The sequence below is a fragment of the Nelumbo lutea genome, chromosome 2 (assembly GCF_056320005.1).
Source record: "Nelumbo lutea isolate HS-2025 chromosome 2, American lotus-T2T, whole genome shotgun sequence".
NCBI lineage: Eukaryota > Viridiplantae > Streptophyta > Magnoliopsida > Proteales > Nelumbonaceae > Nelumbo > Nelumbo lutea.
In genome coordinates this window covers 43,902,677-43,920,931 of record NC_142685.1, presented here as the reverse complement: position 1 = coordinate 43,920,931, position 18,255 = coordinate 43,902,677, and the positions used below count along the sequence as shown (strand labels likewise).

At 42.0% G+C, this 18,255-nt stretch overlaps 1 protein-coding gene across 1 annotated transcript in view; it reads left to right on the top strand.

The window, feature by feature from the left end:
• Positions 1–18,255, top strand: part of LOC148870245 (V-type proton ATPase subunit a1-like) — a 151,744-nt gene that overhangs the window by 93,859 nt on the left and 39,630 nt on the right. Inside the window, exon 12 of the mRNA XM_088971238.1 lies at positions 12,164–12,317. Within this exon, the coding sequence (XP_088827364.1) occupies positions 12,164–12,317 (154 nt within the window). The remainder of the gene's footprint in view (positions 1–12,163; positions 12,318–18,255) is intronic.

Here is an 18,255-nt window from a genome sequence, read left to right as displayed (position 1 = left end):
CCTCCAAGAAATGTGCAATAGCCGGTAATAGATCTTCAATCATTCACTGAGCCTGCCCAGTCTGCATCTGTATACCCCACTACTCCAAGTTTTCCTCCTGGTTTATACAATAGTCCACGGCCTGGAGCTCCTTTCAAATACCTCACAATTCTAAGAATTGCATCCCAATGAGGTATACAAAGGTTCTGCATGAATTGGCTCACCACACTGACTGCAAAGGATATGTCGGTTCTCATGATAGTCAGATAGTTCAGCTTCCCCACTAGTCGTCTATACCTTCCAAGATCTTCAAATACTTTTCCTGTATCACTGCTCAACTTAACATTTGGTTCCATAGGGGTCTCAACCGGTTTTGCACCTAACCGTCCTGTTTCTTCCAATAGATAAAGAACATATTTTCTTTGGCACAGATTTACACCTTGTTTTGACTTGGCAACCTCTATTCCCAAGAAATATTTCAATGGTCCAAGATCTTTTGTTTGGAAATGATTTTGCAGAAATACCTTTAATTTGCCAATCCCCAATTTATCACTGTCAGTAATGACAATATCATCCACATAGACCACTAATAGAATCTTTCCAGCTTCTGAGTCATAGCTTAACACCGAGTGATCAACCTGGCATTGCTTCATTCCAAAACTCTTCACCACTTCGCTGAACTTCCCAAACCAAGCACGTGGAGATTGCTTCAACCCATAAATTGCCTTCTTTAGTTTGCACACCTTACCATCCTCCCCCTGAGCAACAAACCCAGGTGGTTGCTCCATATATACCTGAAAGAGAGGCCAATCATACATAACTACCAGGGAGATTAGTACACGAACAGAACCAATCTTAGCCACCAGAGAGAATGTCTCCATGTAATCCACTCCATAGAACTGTGAGTAACCTTTAGCAATAAGTCTGGCCTTCAGACGCTCCACACTACCATCTGGCAAGTATTTCACAATATACACCCATTTACAACCCATAGCATGCTTACCAGGTGGGAGAGTAGTAAGTTCCCACGTTTGAGTATGTTGAAAAGCAGAAAGTTCCTCCTCCATTGCCCGCCGCCAATCAGATGAACTGAGAGCTTCTTGAACATTGTTAGGTTTGGAAATAGAAGATAAAAGGGAAACAAACTAGCGATGTGGTGTAGAAAGACGAGATAATGAAACAAAATTGGAAATGGGATGAAGGGTAGAACTGCGTTTACCTTTCCATAAGGCAATGGGTAGGTCAAGGTCTGAAGGTTCAACAATAGGAGCCATGAGAGGATCAGTAGATGAGGTAGAAGTTGGAGGAGGGGCCGGTGTCGTTCGACGTGTATACACTTGCCGGATTGGTGGACGTTCGGTGGTGATCTGCATGGGATGAGGTGATGAGTCTACTCCAACAACAGCATCTGGAACTGGATCACTGACAGGGAGAGGAAGAGGAAGTGCGGGTGGAGACGAAGGCGCTTCAGGACTTGAGAAGAAGGGGACTGACTCAAAAAAGGTGACATCAGGGCAGACATAGCACTTCCGGGTAATGGGATTATAACATTTGTACCATTTTTGAGTCCGTGAGTAGCCAAGGAAGACACATTTAATTGAGCGTGGATCTAGCTTGTCTATTCCAGGGCTCAGATTGTGGACAAAGCACACACAACCAAAGACACAAGGAATTAATGGGAATGGAGATTCTTGACAGTGTAGCCAGCCAGAGATAGGTGAAAGAGGAGAGAAGAGAAGAGAAGAGAAGAGAAGAGAGGAGAAAAGAGAGGGTTTGCAATGCAACAGTACTGGCGGCGCCAGTGTTTTTTTATCATATATAGGGCGACAGAAAATAACAAGGGAAAAGACCCTTGTGCCCCTGAGTACAATAACAGACATAACAGAAATAAAAAACGAAATAAAAAACACTTTAATTTGGACAAACAGGCCCTAACAACTGCAACTAAGTTATTCTAACATTATTCCAACACTCCCCCTCAAGTTGGAGCATAGATGTCAATCATGCCCAACTTGTCACACAAATCTTTGTGCCGCACATGATGAAGACCTTTGGTGAAGATATCTGCAAGTTGCTCTTCCGAGTTGACATATGGTGTGCACACTTCTCCACTTTCAAGTTTCTCTCTGATAAAATGCTTGTCCACTTCAATGTGTTTCGTCCTATCATGCAGAACTGGATTAGCAGCAATATTGATGGCTGCTATTGTCACAATAGAGTGAAGTAGGATTGTTTACTTCAAAACCCAGTTCACCTAACAGATTTCTTATCCACATGATTTCCGCAACCCCATGAGCCATCGCTCTATACTCTGCTTCAGCACTGGATCTAGCCACCACACTTTGTTTTTTGCTTCTCCATGTGACAAGGTTTCCTCCTACAAAGGCACAATAACCACTGGTGGACTTCCGGTCATTGACTGCTCCTACCCAATCTGCATCAGTATATACTTCGACTTTTAAGTGACTGTGTTTCTGGAACACCAAACCAGCTCCAGGAAACTTCTTGAGATATCTCAAGATCCTCTCTGCAGCCTCAAAGTGAGTTGTCATCGGGCTGCGCATGAATTGACTAAGGACACCCACCGCATAGGCAATATCAGACCTGGTCATAGACAAATACAGAAGTCTCCCCACGAGTCTCTGGAACATCTTTGCATCTTTCAAAAATTCTCCCTGACTGTCTCCCAGATGGTGATTAGGTTCAATAGGTGAATCAGATGGTTTTATCCCCAACTTACCTGTATCTTCTAGTAGATCTAGTACATACTTCTGTTGGGAAATAAAGATGCCCTTGTGAGAGCGGGCAACTTCAATTCCAAGGAAGTATCGTAAGGGGCCTAGATCCTTCACCTCAAATTTAGTGGCTAAGAATTTTTTTAGTCTCTGGATTTCAGCCTCCCAATCTCCTGTGATCACTATGTCATCCACATACACAATAAGAGTTGCAATTTTACCTTCACCTCTTTTTACAAACAAGGTATGATCTGACTGGCATTGTTTGAATCCCATTTGTTGGACTGCTACCTGGAACTTACTAAACCAAGCCAGAGGTGATTGTTTCAATCCATATAGGGACTTTTTCAACCTGCACACCTTTTGTTCACTGCCTCTGGCACTGAACCCTGGGGGTTGGGTCATGTACACCTCCTCTTCCAAGTCACCATTCAGGAAGGCATTCTTGATGTCCAATTGGTGAAGATCCCAGTCAAGATTTGCTGCCATGGAAAGGAGAATCCGGATGGAGTTCATCTTCGCTACAGGGGCAAAAGTCTCTGCATAGTCCACTCCATATACCTGTGTGAAGCCTCTTGCTACCAGTCTAGCCTTGTACCTTTCAACAGTTCCATCAGCTTTGTCTTTCACTGTGAACACCCACTTGCACCCCACTAGTTCCTTCCCTTCAGGAAGATCTACCAACTCCCACATACCATTTTTATGTAAGGCATCGATTTCTTCCTTCATTGCATCTGTCCATTCAGGTTTTGACAAAGCTTTTGCCACGGTCTTAGGGATGGGAACACTATCCACAGAGGAGAGGAAGGCATGGTACGAGGGTGAAACATGCTCATAGGACACAAAGTTAGAGATAGGATGATTAGTGGTACAAGATCTAACACCCTTTCTCTTAGCAATAGGAATATTAAGATCATTGGGGACATGTGAATCAACATTTAAAGGAGCAATGGGAGCAAGTGTACCTGGCTGATGAGACGGATCTGCCTCGGGTGAATCCGATGATGTTGGTTGCATAGTGTCCGGCTCCACAGCTCTTGAACTCTGCTGGCTCTTATGACGACGATGGAAAACCCGGAACGGAGGAGGATCGGGTAAAGGAGGTAGATGAATCTGAGTCGTCGCCTGTTTCTCCTCAACCCTACTCTACCCCTGAGGAGAAACCGAGAAGAACGGTTGACTCTCAAAGAATGAGACATCAATGGAAACATAGTACTTGCAGGCAATGGGATCATAGCAACAATACCCCTTTTGAGATGAGGGGTAACCAAGAAAAACACAAGGAATAGCCCGAGGGTCAAGTTTACCACGAGTAGGTGAGAGGTTGTGGACAAAACAACGACACCCAAAAACGTGCATCGGAATGGTGGACAGTGGGGCTGTAGGGAACAGGAGCTGATGTGGGGCCTTATACTCTAGTAGCCGAGAGGGCATGCAATTGATGATAAATGTCGCACACAATACTGCATCCATCCAGAACTGTTTTGGCACATTCATATGAATCAACAAGCCACGAGCAACATCGAGTAGATGACGATTTTTTCGTTCAACCACACCATTTTGTTGGGGTGTCCTGGCACAACAACTTCGCTGAAGTGACCCACTCGAATTAAAGAACTTCGTGAGATCACTATGGAAATATTCCTTTGCATTGTCCGACTGGAAAATAAGAATTTTCGTTTGGAACTGAGTGAACACCATGCGTTGGAAATCTTTCACAATTTGTGGCACTTCATCTCGAGATCGCATAGGATAAACCCAAGTGTATTGAGAATAATCATCAATCAGCGTAACAAAATACTTATAGCCAGCCGCAATAGGTAGAGTAACAGGGCCCCAAACATCAGAATAAACAATATGAAAGGGAAATTCAGATCTTTTATTTCTTAAAGGTAAAGAGCTTCTACAATGCTTACTCAACTGACAAGTTTGACATTGTAACTAACTCACTGACAAGGACTCAAACACTTTTTTTCTGAGTGTCACCGCTTTTAAAACCACCTCCGACATTTGTATCTGAATTTCCCCGGACTGCTAGGGCAACTGACTCCCCTTTTACACCATTCATCACACTTCTTCTGCTTTCTTCTGACTGCAACAAGGCATACACCTCCCTGAACTGATGGCAAGTCTTTACTACCCAAGATCTGTACCCTGATGGACTCATATGACTGATTCAGCCCTAGGAGAAAGGCAAACACGTGTTGCTGTGATACAAGTGACTTATAGGCTTTTGCATCTTCATCACACTTCCAATTCACGTTCTGATATTGATCAAGTTCTTTCCATATTGACGTCAAATCAAAATAGTACATCGAGAGACTCCTCTCCCCCTGCTTGCAAGTAGAAGATTCAGCTTGTAGTTGATATATCTTGGCATAAGTGGACTTCGCTTGTTCCCATATCTCACAAGCAGTTTCAGCCCACATAAAGGTCTTCCTTACTTGTGGCAGCATTGAAACCAAGAGCCAAGACATCACCATACTGTTCTCTTGGTCCCACCTATCATGCTCAGCATTTCCATACTTCGGTTCCTTTACTCTCCCATTGATGTATCCTATTTGCCCCCTAGCAGTGATGTAGAGTTTTATCCCCCTAGACCACTCAAGGTAATTCAGACCATCAAAGGGAATGACAGCCATGGGAAAGCTCATATCCATTCCCCCACTCACTCCATTGTGGCTCCCTGAGATTTCTGAAGTAGCAGAATTCTCAATCGACATGGTCAAGCAGTTACTCAGTCCCACACACCGGATTTAGGACCCCTCCTTACTCCACAAAGCAATGCTCCACTCAGTTCACACCCACACACTAGGGTTTACCAACCAGATTGTGCACAAACCGTACCAAATTCTGGACAAAACTGAGGTAATATTCGGCAGTTTCAGACCTGCCCATCAGAATTCTAGAAGGGCTAACATCCACTAATCAGCAGGAGAGATCCTTCTTGCTTATGGTCAACTCAAACCATTGAGAAGACAGGTCAGCATGGACCTACAGGTGTCTTAACACACCAACAAGATCACATGATCCAAGACAACTTGGGTTACACAGGTTCGATAGCATTCAGCCGCCCCAGATTCATAGGGTTTTCACTCGGCCCATGATCAAGGAGAGTAAAGAGGAGAAAATTAGAGGGAGAACTATACCAGTCGTAGCTATTCTGTAGTCCAGAATCAGATTTCCTTTCTGCTAGTCTGTTCGACCTATTCTTTGGGTTAATCGAACTTCTCTTGACAGTAGGGTTGATCGGTCTGCTCTCTTTTAATCAGTATTCCTGCTCTGATACCATCTTGACAGTGTAGCCGGCCAGAGATAGGTGAAAGAGGAGAGGAGAGAAGAGAAGAGAAGAGAAGAGAAGAGAAGAGAGGAGAAAAGAGAGGGTTTGCAATGCAACAGTACTGGCGGCGCTATTGTTTTTTTAATATATATAGGGCGACAGAAAATAACAAGGGAAAAGACCCTTGTGCCCCTGAGTACAATAACAGACAACAAAAATAAAAAACGAATTAAAAAACACTTTAATTTGGACAAACAGGCCCTAACAACTGCAACTAAGTTATTCTAACATTATTCCAACAGAGATAAAGTGGGAAACAAGATAGAGAAGGGGGACTGACCATGAAGGATGAAAGAGGGCATCTGATTAATGAGAAAACACGCAGTGACTACAGCATCACTCCAAAACCGTTTAGGAACATTCATGTGGTGAAAAATGGACCGAGCAGTTTCAAGAAGCTGACGGTTCTTCCGTTCAGCTACCCCATTTTGTTGAGGGGTGAATGCACATGAGGTCTGATGAATAATGCCATGTTGTTCTAAATACTGTTGAAATGAAGTAAGAAAGTATTCACGACCATTATCTGAACAGTGAATTTTGATTGGAACACCAAATTGAGTGCGTATTTCAGTATGGAATTTTTGAAAAATGGAAAACAATTCACTTCTTTCTTTCATTAAGTAAATCAATGTCATTCTTGAACAATCATCAATAAAGGAGACAAAATACTTGTACCCATTATAAGACTCTATTTTGATTGGACCCCAAACATCTGAATGAACCAAAGAAAAAGGACCTAACATACGACTCTCAACTCTTGGACTGAAGGACACACAACAATGTTTCCCAAACTAACATGACTCACATTGCAAAACTGACAAATGACTCAATGATGGGACCAAAATCTTGAGAGCCTTGAGAGATGGATGTCCCAGTCGGCAATGCCATTGTAGAGGAGTAAGTGAAGTCTGAAGAGCAATTGAAGATCCATCGCCGTCAAGATAATACAGTCCACCAGCTTCATGCCCCCCACCAATCTTCTTCCCCGTCTTGAGATCCTGAAAAACACAAGTGGAAGGAAAGAAGGTAACATAACAGTTAAGAGCTTTGGTTATTTTACTAATAGACATAAGATTGAATGGAAACTTAGGGACATATAAAACAGATGATAAGGGCACAGAAGTCATGCCAACATTACCAACACCACATATGGGAGATGATGACCCATTGGCAAGTGTAACAGTTTGTGATGTGGAGGTTTCAGAAAGTGAAGAGAACACACCTGGAGTCCCAGTCATATGATCTGAGGCTCCAGAGTCAATAATCCAGGGAGAGGTTTTTGATTACATGCAAGCAATACCTGAATGGGCAAGTGTGGCAGTGGTATGTTGTGAAGTAGTTTGAAGGAACCATTCATACTCATCACGCGGTACGCTCACCATTTCCCTCCCAGAGGTAGATGTAGATGTGGGAGGAGTTCGGTCTGTCGGTTTACTGTCACTGATATCAACCTCACCTCCTACAACATGATTAGCCCATTTAGAGGGAGGGCCATGTAGATCATAACAGAAATTCATTGTGTCCCTCTCTACCACAATGAGTACATTTCCTTGTCGAGTTATTCTTCCCTCTGCCACGGCCTCCCCCTCAGTCACGACCACCCCGACTAATCATGGAACTGCCACGGCCTCCTTATGGAGCATGACCTCTCCCTCTTGTACTATGTCCAACCCCTCTAGCTGTCACATGTTCTGATCTATCAGACTGTGTGGAGTTCTTTGTCTATCCCAAAGAAATTCTACGAAGCCTTGAGAATACTTCCTCAAGTGTAGGAAGAGTAGAGCCCCCCAATATTTGGGCTCTAACTGGTTCATATTCCGACTTCAGCCCCACTAAAAATCTTGTAACATCTAGTTGCTCCCTTTGCTGTTGCTGAACTTTAATATCTAGAGTAAGGGGGTGATAGACATTGAGTTCATTCCTTATATTCTTCATGCTGGCATAGTACTCTTCTAGTGTTTTGGTGCCTTGTTGTAAATCAAAATACTCCTGATAAAACTGATACACTCTTTTTGTGTTATCTTGTCCAGAATATAGTTTCTTAGCATGCTCCCATATATCCTTAGCCGTATCAAGGAACATGAAGTTGGCACTAATTTTGGGTTCCATACTATTCCACAGCCAAGTCATGATTTGAGCATCTTCTTGTTCCCAATCATCAAACCCTGGAGAGTCCTTCGGTGGCTTCTCATCTCTTACATGCTTTACTTTCTTCTTTGCCTTGAGAAACACTTCCACTGATTTAGTCCATGGAACATAGTTCTCCCCATTCAGTTTAATTGAGGTCATTTGTACCCCTAGGTAGTCGGAGGAAATTACCACACTAGGTTTCTGATCATTGTAGCCATCTCCTATTGCTGCCATTGTACTCTTTCACAGTTGCCTCTAACCTTACTTCTCAGCTACAAGTTGATTGATGTTGTTCACAGTTTGATACTTCAGCACCTATTGCAGCCCCTAAACACAACAGTGGGAGCACACACTTGTTCTTCTTCACACTACTGCTGACTTCACACACCTACGACCCACATAAGCATCACAGGCACCACAGCACAACAATAGGCCCTCTTACAACCACTCAATAAAAAAAATTGTCCATCACAAGCAACACAAAACAGTCAAACTGTCACACCCAATTCAGACTTGTTTAACACACTTAAGAGGGCATTACACGAACACAAGGAGCTTGGCAAGGTCATTGCATTCCACCTTACACCACTCGGCCACCTACAACAGCCCTAAAACCACTCAACAACTCACAATAGCCCTACACCATTCGGCTACTACACACACAACCCTTCTTAGGGCACCAATGAACCTAGTTCTCTAGGTTCTAATCAGTACTAACTGATTCTTGAAGGGTTCCTACCCAGAAAAACCAGCAACACAGAAGGACTAAATAACCAACCTTCCTTTGAGAGTATCAGCCAACCATTCATTGCTGAAATCACCTTCCTTGATGAAGAAAACTGTGCACAGCAGAGAGCAACGAGCTGTGATGTCTCAGACCTAGGGCGAACCAGCTCTCTCCATTAACTAACCAAAAACGAAGAAGAGGGAGTCATGAACACAGATGAGATGCTTTACAAGCGGAAACAGGTCAGAAACCTCGCTCTGATACCATGTTTTGGAGCAGCTACAGTAATCCGAACCAGTGAAGAAGGAAGAAGAAGATGAGGAAGAAGACAAGAGAAAGAGAGATCAGGAGGGTTTAGTCGAAACTGATTAGTTTCCTATTCAGTCGACCTCCTTATGTTTATTAGGTTCTAATTACACTTACAAAGACTAACCTGCCCTCACTTAAGTGTGGGGCAGAGTACTCTAATAAAACAGCCACATAAGCAAAGTACTTAACTGACATGAGATTACTAAGCTACCTCTATTCGGCTCACTCTAACAACTGTGAACATTTAAAACTAACACGAGTCTCAATAAGTGTTCAGTTTTAGGGTCTTACACAGAATCATACCAAACAACATGAATCAAACATGCACTTTATTTATTTACATTAAATATCGAAAGTACATCAAATCAGATTGAAGCTAAGGACATACAAAACTGTCTAACACATCTCCCTCCCAGAAGTAGATGTAGATGTGGGAGGAGTTCGGTCTGCCTGTTTACTGTCACTGATGTCAACCTCACCTGCTACAATATGATTAGCCCATTTAGAGGGAGGGCCATGTAGGTCATAACAGAAATTCACTGTGTGTCCTTCCCTGCCACAATGAGTACACTTCCTTGCAGAGTTATTCTTCCCCCTGCCACGGCCTCCCCCTGAGTTACGACCACCCCGACCAATCATGGAACTGCCACAGCCTCCTCAGGAGGCATGTCCTCCCCCTCTTGTACTGTGTCCACCTCCTCTAGCTGTCGCAAGTGCTGATCTATCAGACTGTGTGGGATTCTCTGTCTGTCCCAAAGAAATTCCGCGAAGCCGTGAGAATACTTCCTCAAGTGTAGGAAGGATGGAGCTCCCTAATATTTGGTCTCTAACTGGTTCATACTCCGATTTCGGCCCCACCAAGAATCTTGTAACATCTAGTTGTTCCCTTTCCTGTGGCTGAACTTTAATATCTAGAGTGAGGGGATGATAGACATCGAGTTCATTCCTTATATTCTTCATGCTAGCATAGTACTCTTCTAGTGTTTTGTTTCCTTGTTGCAAATCTAAGTACTCCTGATAAAGTTGATATACTCTTGTTGTATTATCTTGTCCAGAATACAACTTCTTAGCATGTTCCCATATATCCTTAGCCGTATCAAGAAACATGAAGTTGGCACTAATTTTGGGTTCCATACTGTTCCATAGCCAAGTCATGATTTGAGCATCTTTTTGTTCTCAATCATCAAACCCTGGGGAGTCAGCTGGTGGTTTCTCATCTTTTATGTGCTTCACTTTCCTCTTTGCCTTGAGGAAAACTTCCACTGATTTAGCCCATGGAACATAGTTCTCCCCATTCAGTTTAATTGATGTCATCTGTACACCTAGGTAGTCAAGGGAAACTACCACACTAGGTTTCTGATCATTAAACCCATCTCCTATTGTTGCCATTGTACTCTTTCACAATTGCCTCTAACCTGAACTCTCAGAACAAGCCGACTGCTGTAATTCAAAATTTGATGTTCCAGCACCTATAGCAACCCCTAAATACAACAGTGGGTACACACGCCTTGTTCTTATTCACACTACTGCTGATTTCACAACACCACGAACCACATATGCATCAATTTAACACTCCCTAATCACATGTAAGCCCTCTTACAACCACTCAATAAGGATTGTGCAAAACAAGCACCACAACATAGTCAAACCTGTTACACCCAGTTGAGACTAGTTTAACATTTTTAAGAGAATAGGGCAACCACAAAAAACTCAGCTATGTCACAGCATTACACCTTACACCACTCGGCTACTGTACACACAGCCCGTTCTAGGGCAACAATGAACCTAGTTCTCTAGGTTCTGATCAGTACTAACAGCCTCTTGAAGGGTTTGTACCCAGAAATACCAGCAACACAAGAAGAAGAGATAACCGACCTTCCTTTGAGAGTCTCAGCCAACCATTCACTGCTGAAGTCACTTTTCTTGATGAAGAAGATTATGCGCAGCAGAGAGAGACGAGCTGTGATGTTTCAGACCTAGGTCGAACCAGTTCTCTCCATTGACTGATCAGAAACGAAGGAAGAAGAGTCACGAACACTGCTGAGGTGCTTTACCAACTGAAGCAGGTCAGGAACATGGCTCTGATACCATGTTTCGAATGCTGCTACAGTAACCCGAACCAGGAAGAGAAGGAAGAAGAGGAAGAAGAAGAGAAGAAGAAAGAAAATAAGGGTCTGTCGAAATCTGATGGACTACCCATTCAGTCGACCCTTTTAATCTTTATTAGATTCTAATGACCTTTACAAAGACTAAACTACCCTTACTTAAGTGTGGGGCAGAGTGTCTAATAAAACTGCCACATAAGCAAACTACTTAACAAACATTAGATGACTAAACTTCCCCTATTTGGCTCACTTTAACATAAACACATTCAATTAAATCTATTTTTTCTTTTCTTTATTTGGAGTGTAACCAACTAGAATAGGTTTGCATATTGTAGCTTCCAGAAGGGAACATCTAACATGCGCCTCTTATTAGTAGCTTTTTGCTCATATGTTCCATGTGGAGTGGAAGCTTTCATTTGGGCTCATTTACTTGGACAGTATCCTCTTTTAAGACAACCACTTGAAAAGTAGAAGGTTGCTAGCAAGTATTTGTGTCACATGCAAGCAGTTCAAGGAGGGTTTTGTCTTCTTTTTATCTTATGTAGGGTGCTAGTGTTTAAGAGGTCTTCACATAATCCCCCCAAGCTAAGATCTTTTAGAGCATAGCATCTTTTGGTGTACTGGGGGTTATGGTGAGAGAGGAACAGGAATGCCTTTGACAAAAGAGTATTTCTGAAAGGTGAATTTGTGTTTATGTTTGATGCTTGATTAATTGAGGGGATTTTGTGCAGTTTTTTCCTGAAAACCACTTAACTGCTCATTTTTGTTAAATTAAAAGTGCGGTTCTCAATAATTCTTCAATCGTTAAGACAACAATCTTTGTTTTCCTTTTTTGCAGTGTTGCTGGATACCAGGAAGCAAATCCTGCTGTTTATACTGTTATTACATTTCCTTTTCTTTTTGCCGTGATGTTTGGGGACTGGGGGCATGGAATATGCTTGCTGTTGGGTGCAATAATTCTAATCGCTTGTGAGAGCAGGCTTGGTTCTCGGGTATGCATTCTTCTATATATAGTGAAATAAAGAGTACTGTTGTTGTCTTGGTTCATTTCTTAGTCATATTTATTTGTCCTTTTACTGAAAACTTCTGCATTGTGTTTCTAGAGTGTAAATGGGTTTCATGACAAGCCTAAGCTTCAAGAAATAATAGGTTCTTTAAACATTAGTTTTATAACTGTAATATATATTTTTTTGAGCAAAAGGTAAACTAGTATTATATTCATCATCAAAAACACCATGGACAAAACATGTAAAGTGAGTCACTATACATTTCTGCTTGCTGATCCGTTTGCCCCTTTTTGTGTATCCTGTATATATTGTTATGTTACTCACTTTTTGCCATACACAATTAATACAAATGCAAAAAGAAAAGAAAACTAGGACCTGGTCTAATTGATTTGAATAGCTGGAATTAGATTAGTTATGAGATTCACAAATTGAACATAAGATTCAAATAGTAATTGTAAGATCTTTTTCCATAAAAGATTCAAATTGCAACCCTTGGAATTTGTGATTGTAATCGTGAATCCTATTATAAATGGTAAGATTTTTACAATCATACTTGATGGAGTAGATAGATTCTTTTTTAAATATTATTTCCACAGTTGTTTGTACCAACTCGAATGAAAATTTTCTGATGGGAAAATTTAAAAAAACTGATGATTGCAAGAATTACTCATGAATTGATGATTTGATTTCTTGGAGTTTGAATAAAGATCTCGAGATGGAGGCAGATGAAGGGAACATGATATTGGTTGTAGAGAGACTGGGCCGAATGGGCCTTAGTCCTTTAGTGTGATTCTTATTAGTTCCTTCTTGTTATGTTTTCTTATTGGGCCTTCTTTCTTTATGGGTCTTTAGCTTCTGTTTTGTTTTTTAAGTGTATTGCTGATGTGGATGCCTACTTAAGGGGCTCCTTGTAAATTATGTAACTTAAGTAAGTTTAATAAAAGATTAGAGTTGGGGAAAGAGGAGATTATCGAACTCCTCCTTTCTTTCTCCTTTCTTCTCCATTTTTCCTTCTTCTTCTTGCTGTCTTCCTCTTCTTCCTTCCTTCTTTCTGCTCTAATCTAAATATTTCTGCTAATCTTATTGGTCTGAATCACATCTTGGTATCAGAGTAGGTCTTCCTTCATTTTCCTTTTTTTTTCCTTTTTTTCCCATACACTTTTTCTCTAATCGAAAGGTGTATGGAGAGAGAAATTGCTGATCAATCAGAGATCTTGTTTGCCTAGTTGGTAGAGGGTTTGGAGAGTCAGAAGTTGGCCGAAGATTGCCAAGAAAGTGGGCTACAAAATTTTTCCCAAAACCCTAGCCGACTAGAGAGTTTCCAGTTACAGGTTGAAGAGGCTGTTTGGGTGTGTCGCTCAAGGCTTGGAGGGTTCCTTTTTTATCTCCAAAAGTGGGCGGCTGCAGTTGGAAGTGGTTTGGATTGCTCTGGTTTGAGTGGCTACTTCTTCTCTCTCTCTCTAGAGGCCAGGTACGGTGAAACCCTAGTTTTGGGACTTTTGAGTGTTTGATTGACCTTAGTTAGGTCTATAAAGGTTGAAAACATTGTTTTTTGACTTTCATTTGATTGATGGAGCAATCTGGAAGTGAGATGAAGCAGATCCCGGTGTCGGGGGTTGGTCTCGTAGATTCCATTTTGACAGGAGTCACTACAATTAAGCATGACGGAACAAATTACCTTACTTGGGCACAATCTATTAAGATCCATGGCTGTAGTAGAGGTAAACTAGGGTTTCTCACGGGTAGTAAGGTGATGCTGGAAGAGACCGGTTCTACATATGAGAAATGGATGCAGGATAATTACACAGTTATTGGGTGGTTGGTAAATTCTATGCAGCCCCACATAAGTCAACACTATCTATGGATGACTTCAGCCAAGGAGATTTGGGATAGTGTTACAGAAACATACTTTCAAAAATTAAATGTTGCAAGGGCCTACAAATTGAAGAATGAAGTGAAAATTTTAAAATATGGGGAGAAGAGTGTGGCTGTCTACCATTCAATGTTAAAGTCACTATGGCAGGAGATAGATGTTATGGAAGCAGTCGTATGGGAAAGCACAAAGATGCAGAAACTTTTAGAAAATTTGTGGAAAGAAATATTGTTTGAATTCCTTACAGGACTCAATCCTGAATTTGATATTACAAGGCAAAATATTCTAGCCAAGGATGAAGTGTCACTTACTCAAGCGTACTCTATGGTAAGCAGTGAAGAGAGCAGGTGATAGGTATAGCTACAGACCCCACCTCCCCCAGAACATTTTGCACATGCTGGATTAAAACCAAAGGGGGTAAATGAAAAAAAGGGAGGTTGTTTCAAATGTTGCTACAGTAGTCCTAACCAGGAAGAGAAGGAAGGAGAAGAAGAAGAAGAGAAGAAGAAGAAAGAAAATAAGGGTCTCTCAAAATCTGTTGGATTACACCTACAGTCGGCCCCTTAATCTTCATTAGATTCTAATGATCTTTACAAAGACAAAAATGCCCTTACTTAAGTGTGGGGCAGAGTGACTCTAATAACACTGCCACATAAGCATGCTACTTAACAAGCATAAGAAGACTAAGCTACCCCTATTCGGCACACTTTAACACTCCCCCTCAAGCTGGAGAATATATGTCATATAATCCCAGCTTGTTACATAGATAGTTCACCTTCCCTGAGCTTAGAGCTTTTGTAAACAAATCTGCCCACTGGTCATTAGAGCCCACATGTTCTGTATTTATCTCTCCAGCAAGGACCTTCTCTCTCACAAAGTGGCAATCAACCTCTATGTGCTTTGTTCTCTCATAAAAGACAGGGTTGGATGAGATATGGAGTGCAGCTTGGATGTCACAGTACAATCTCATAGGTTTATCCATGTGAAATCCAATTTCTTATAAGAGATTCCTCAACCACACTAATTCATGGGTAGTGTGCGTCGTGGCCCTATACTCGGCTTCAGCACTGCTTCTGGCCACAACCACCTGCTTTTTACTCTTCCATGTCACAAGATTTCCTCCAAGAAATGTGCAGTAGCTTGTAGTAGATCTTCTGTCATTCATTGAGCCTGCCCAGTCTGCATCTGTATACCCAACTACTTCAAGTTTTCCTCCTAATCTATACAAAAGCCCACGGCCTGGAGCTCCTTTCAGATACCTCACAATTCTAAGGACTACATCCTAGTGAGGTATACGAGGGTTCTGCATGAATTGGCTCACCACACTGACTGCAAAGGAGATGCCGGGTCTCGTGATAGTCAGATAGTTCAGCTTTCCCACTAGTCGTCTATACCTTCCAGGATCTTCAAATACTTCTCCTGTATCACTACTCAACTTAACATTTGGTTCCATAGGGGTCTCATCCGGTTTTGCACCTAACAGTCATGTTTCTTCCAATAGATCAAGAACATATTTTCTTTGGCATAGATTTACACCTTGTTTTGACCTGGCAACTTCTATTCCCAAGAAATACTTTAATGTTCCAAGGTCTTTTGTTTGAAAATGATTTTGCAGAAATACCTTTAGTTTGCCAATCCCAATTTATCACTACCAGTAATGACAATATCATCCACATAGACCACTAATAAAATCTTCGCAGCTTCCGAGTCATAGCTGAACACAGAGTGATCAACCTGACATTGCTTCATTCCAAAACTCTTCACCACTTCGTTGAACTTCCCAAACCAAGCACGTGGAGAATGCTTCAACCCATAAATTGCCTTCTTCAGTTTGCACACCTTACCATCCTCCCTTGTGCAACAAACCCAGGTGGTTGCTCCATATATACCTCCTCCACCAGATCACCATGGTGGAAGGCATTCTTTATGCCAAGCTGAAAGAGAGGCCAATCATACATAACTGCCAGGGAGATTAGTACACGAACAGAACCAATCCTAGCCACCAGAGAGAATGTCTCCATGTAGTCCACTCCATACCACTGTGAGTAACCTTTAGAAACAAATCTAGCCTTCAGACGCTCCACACTACCATCTGGCAAGTATTTCACAGTATACACCCATTTACAACCCACAACATGCTTAACAGGTGGGAGAGTAGTAAGTTCCCACGTTTGAGTATGTTGAAGAGCACAAAGTTCCTCCTCTATTGCCCCCCGCCAATTAGGTGAACTAAGAGTTTCTTGAACATTGTTAGGTATGGAAATAGAGGACAAAAGTGAAACAATCTGGCGATGTGAGGTAGAAAGACGAGATGATGAAACAAAATTGGAAATGGGGTGGAGGGTAGAACTACGTTTACCTTTCCGTAAGGCAATGGGTAGGTCAAGGTCTGAAGGTTCAGCAATAGGAGCCATGAGAAGATCCGCATATCAGGTAGAAGCTGGAGGAGGGGCCAGTGTTGTTCGACGTGTATACACTTGTCGGATCGGTGGTCGTTCGGTGGTGACCTACACTGGATGGGTGATGAGTCTACTTCCACAATAGCATCTGGAACAGGATCACTGACAGGAAGAGGAAGAGGAAGTGAGGGTGAAGACAAGGATGCATCAGGACTTGAGAAGAAGGATACAGACTCAAAAAAGGTGACATCAGGGCAGACATAACACTTTCGGCTAATGGGATTATAACACTTGTACCCTTTTTGAGTCCGAGGGTAGCCAAGGAAGACACATTTAATTGAGCGTGCATCTAGCTTGTCCATTCCAGGACTCAGATTGTGGACAAAGCACACACAGCCAAAGACACGAGGAGTTAATGGAAATGGAGGTAAAGTGGGAAACAAGATAGAGAAGGGGGACCGACCATGAAGAATAAAAGAAGGCATCTGATTAATGAGAAAACACGCAGTGAGTACAGCATCACTCCAAAACCGTTTAGGAACATTCATGCGGTGAAGCATAGACCGAGCAGTTTCAAGAAGCTGACGATTCTTCCGTTCAGCTACCCCATTTTGTTGAAGGGTGAATGCACATGAGGTCTGATGAATAATGCCATGTTGTTCTAAATACTGTTGAAATGAAGTAAGAAAGTATTCATGACCATTATCTGAACGAAGAACTTTGATTGGAACACCAAATTGTGTGCGTATTTCAGCATGGAATTTTTTGAAAAATGGAAAATAATTCACTTTTTTCTTTCATTAAATAAATCCATATCATTCTTGAACAATGGGTAGGTCAAGGTTTGAAGGTTCAGCAATAGGAGCCATGAGAGGATCCACAGATCAGGTAGAAGCTGGAGGAGGGGCCAATGTCGTTCGGCGTGTATACACTTGTTGGATCAGTGGTCGTTCGGTGGTGACCTGTACTGGATGAGGTGATGAATCTACTTCCACAACAGCATCTGGAATAGGATCACTGATAGGAAAAGGAAGAGGAAGTGGGGATGAAGACAAGGATGCATCAGGACTTGAGAAGAAGGATACAGACTCAAAAAAGGTGACATCAGGGCAGACATAACACTTTCGGCTAATGGGATTATAACACTTGTACCCTTTTTTAGTCTGAGGGTAGCCAAGGAAGACACATTTAATTGAGCGTGCATCTAGCTTGTCTATTCCAGGACTCAGATTGTGGACAAAGCACACACAACCAAAGACACGGGGAGTTAATGGAAATGGAGATAAAGTGGGAAACAAGATAGAGAAGGGGGACCGACCATGAAGAATAAAAGAGCGCATCCGATTAATGAGAAAACATGCAGTGACTACAGCATCACTCCAAAACCATTTAGGAACATTCATGTGGTGAAGCATAGACCGAGCAGTTTCAAGAAGCTAACGATTCTTCCGTTCAGCTACCCCATTTTGTTGAGGGGTGAATGCACATGAGGTCTGATGAATAATGCCATGTTGTTTTTAATACTGTTGAAATGAAGTAAGAAAGTATTCACGACCATTATCTGAACGGAGAACTTTGATTGGAACACCAAATTGTGTGCGTATTTCACCATGGAATTTTTGAAAAATGGAAAATAATTTTCTTTCTTTCA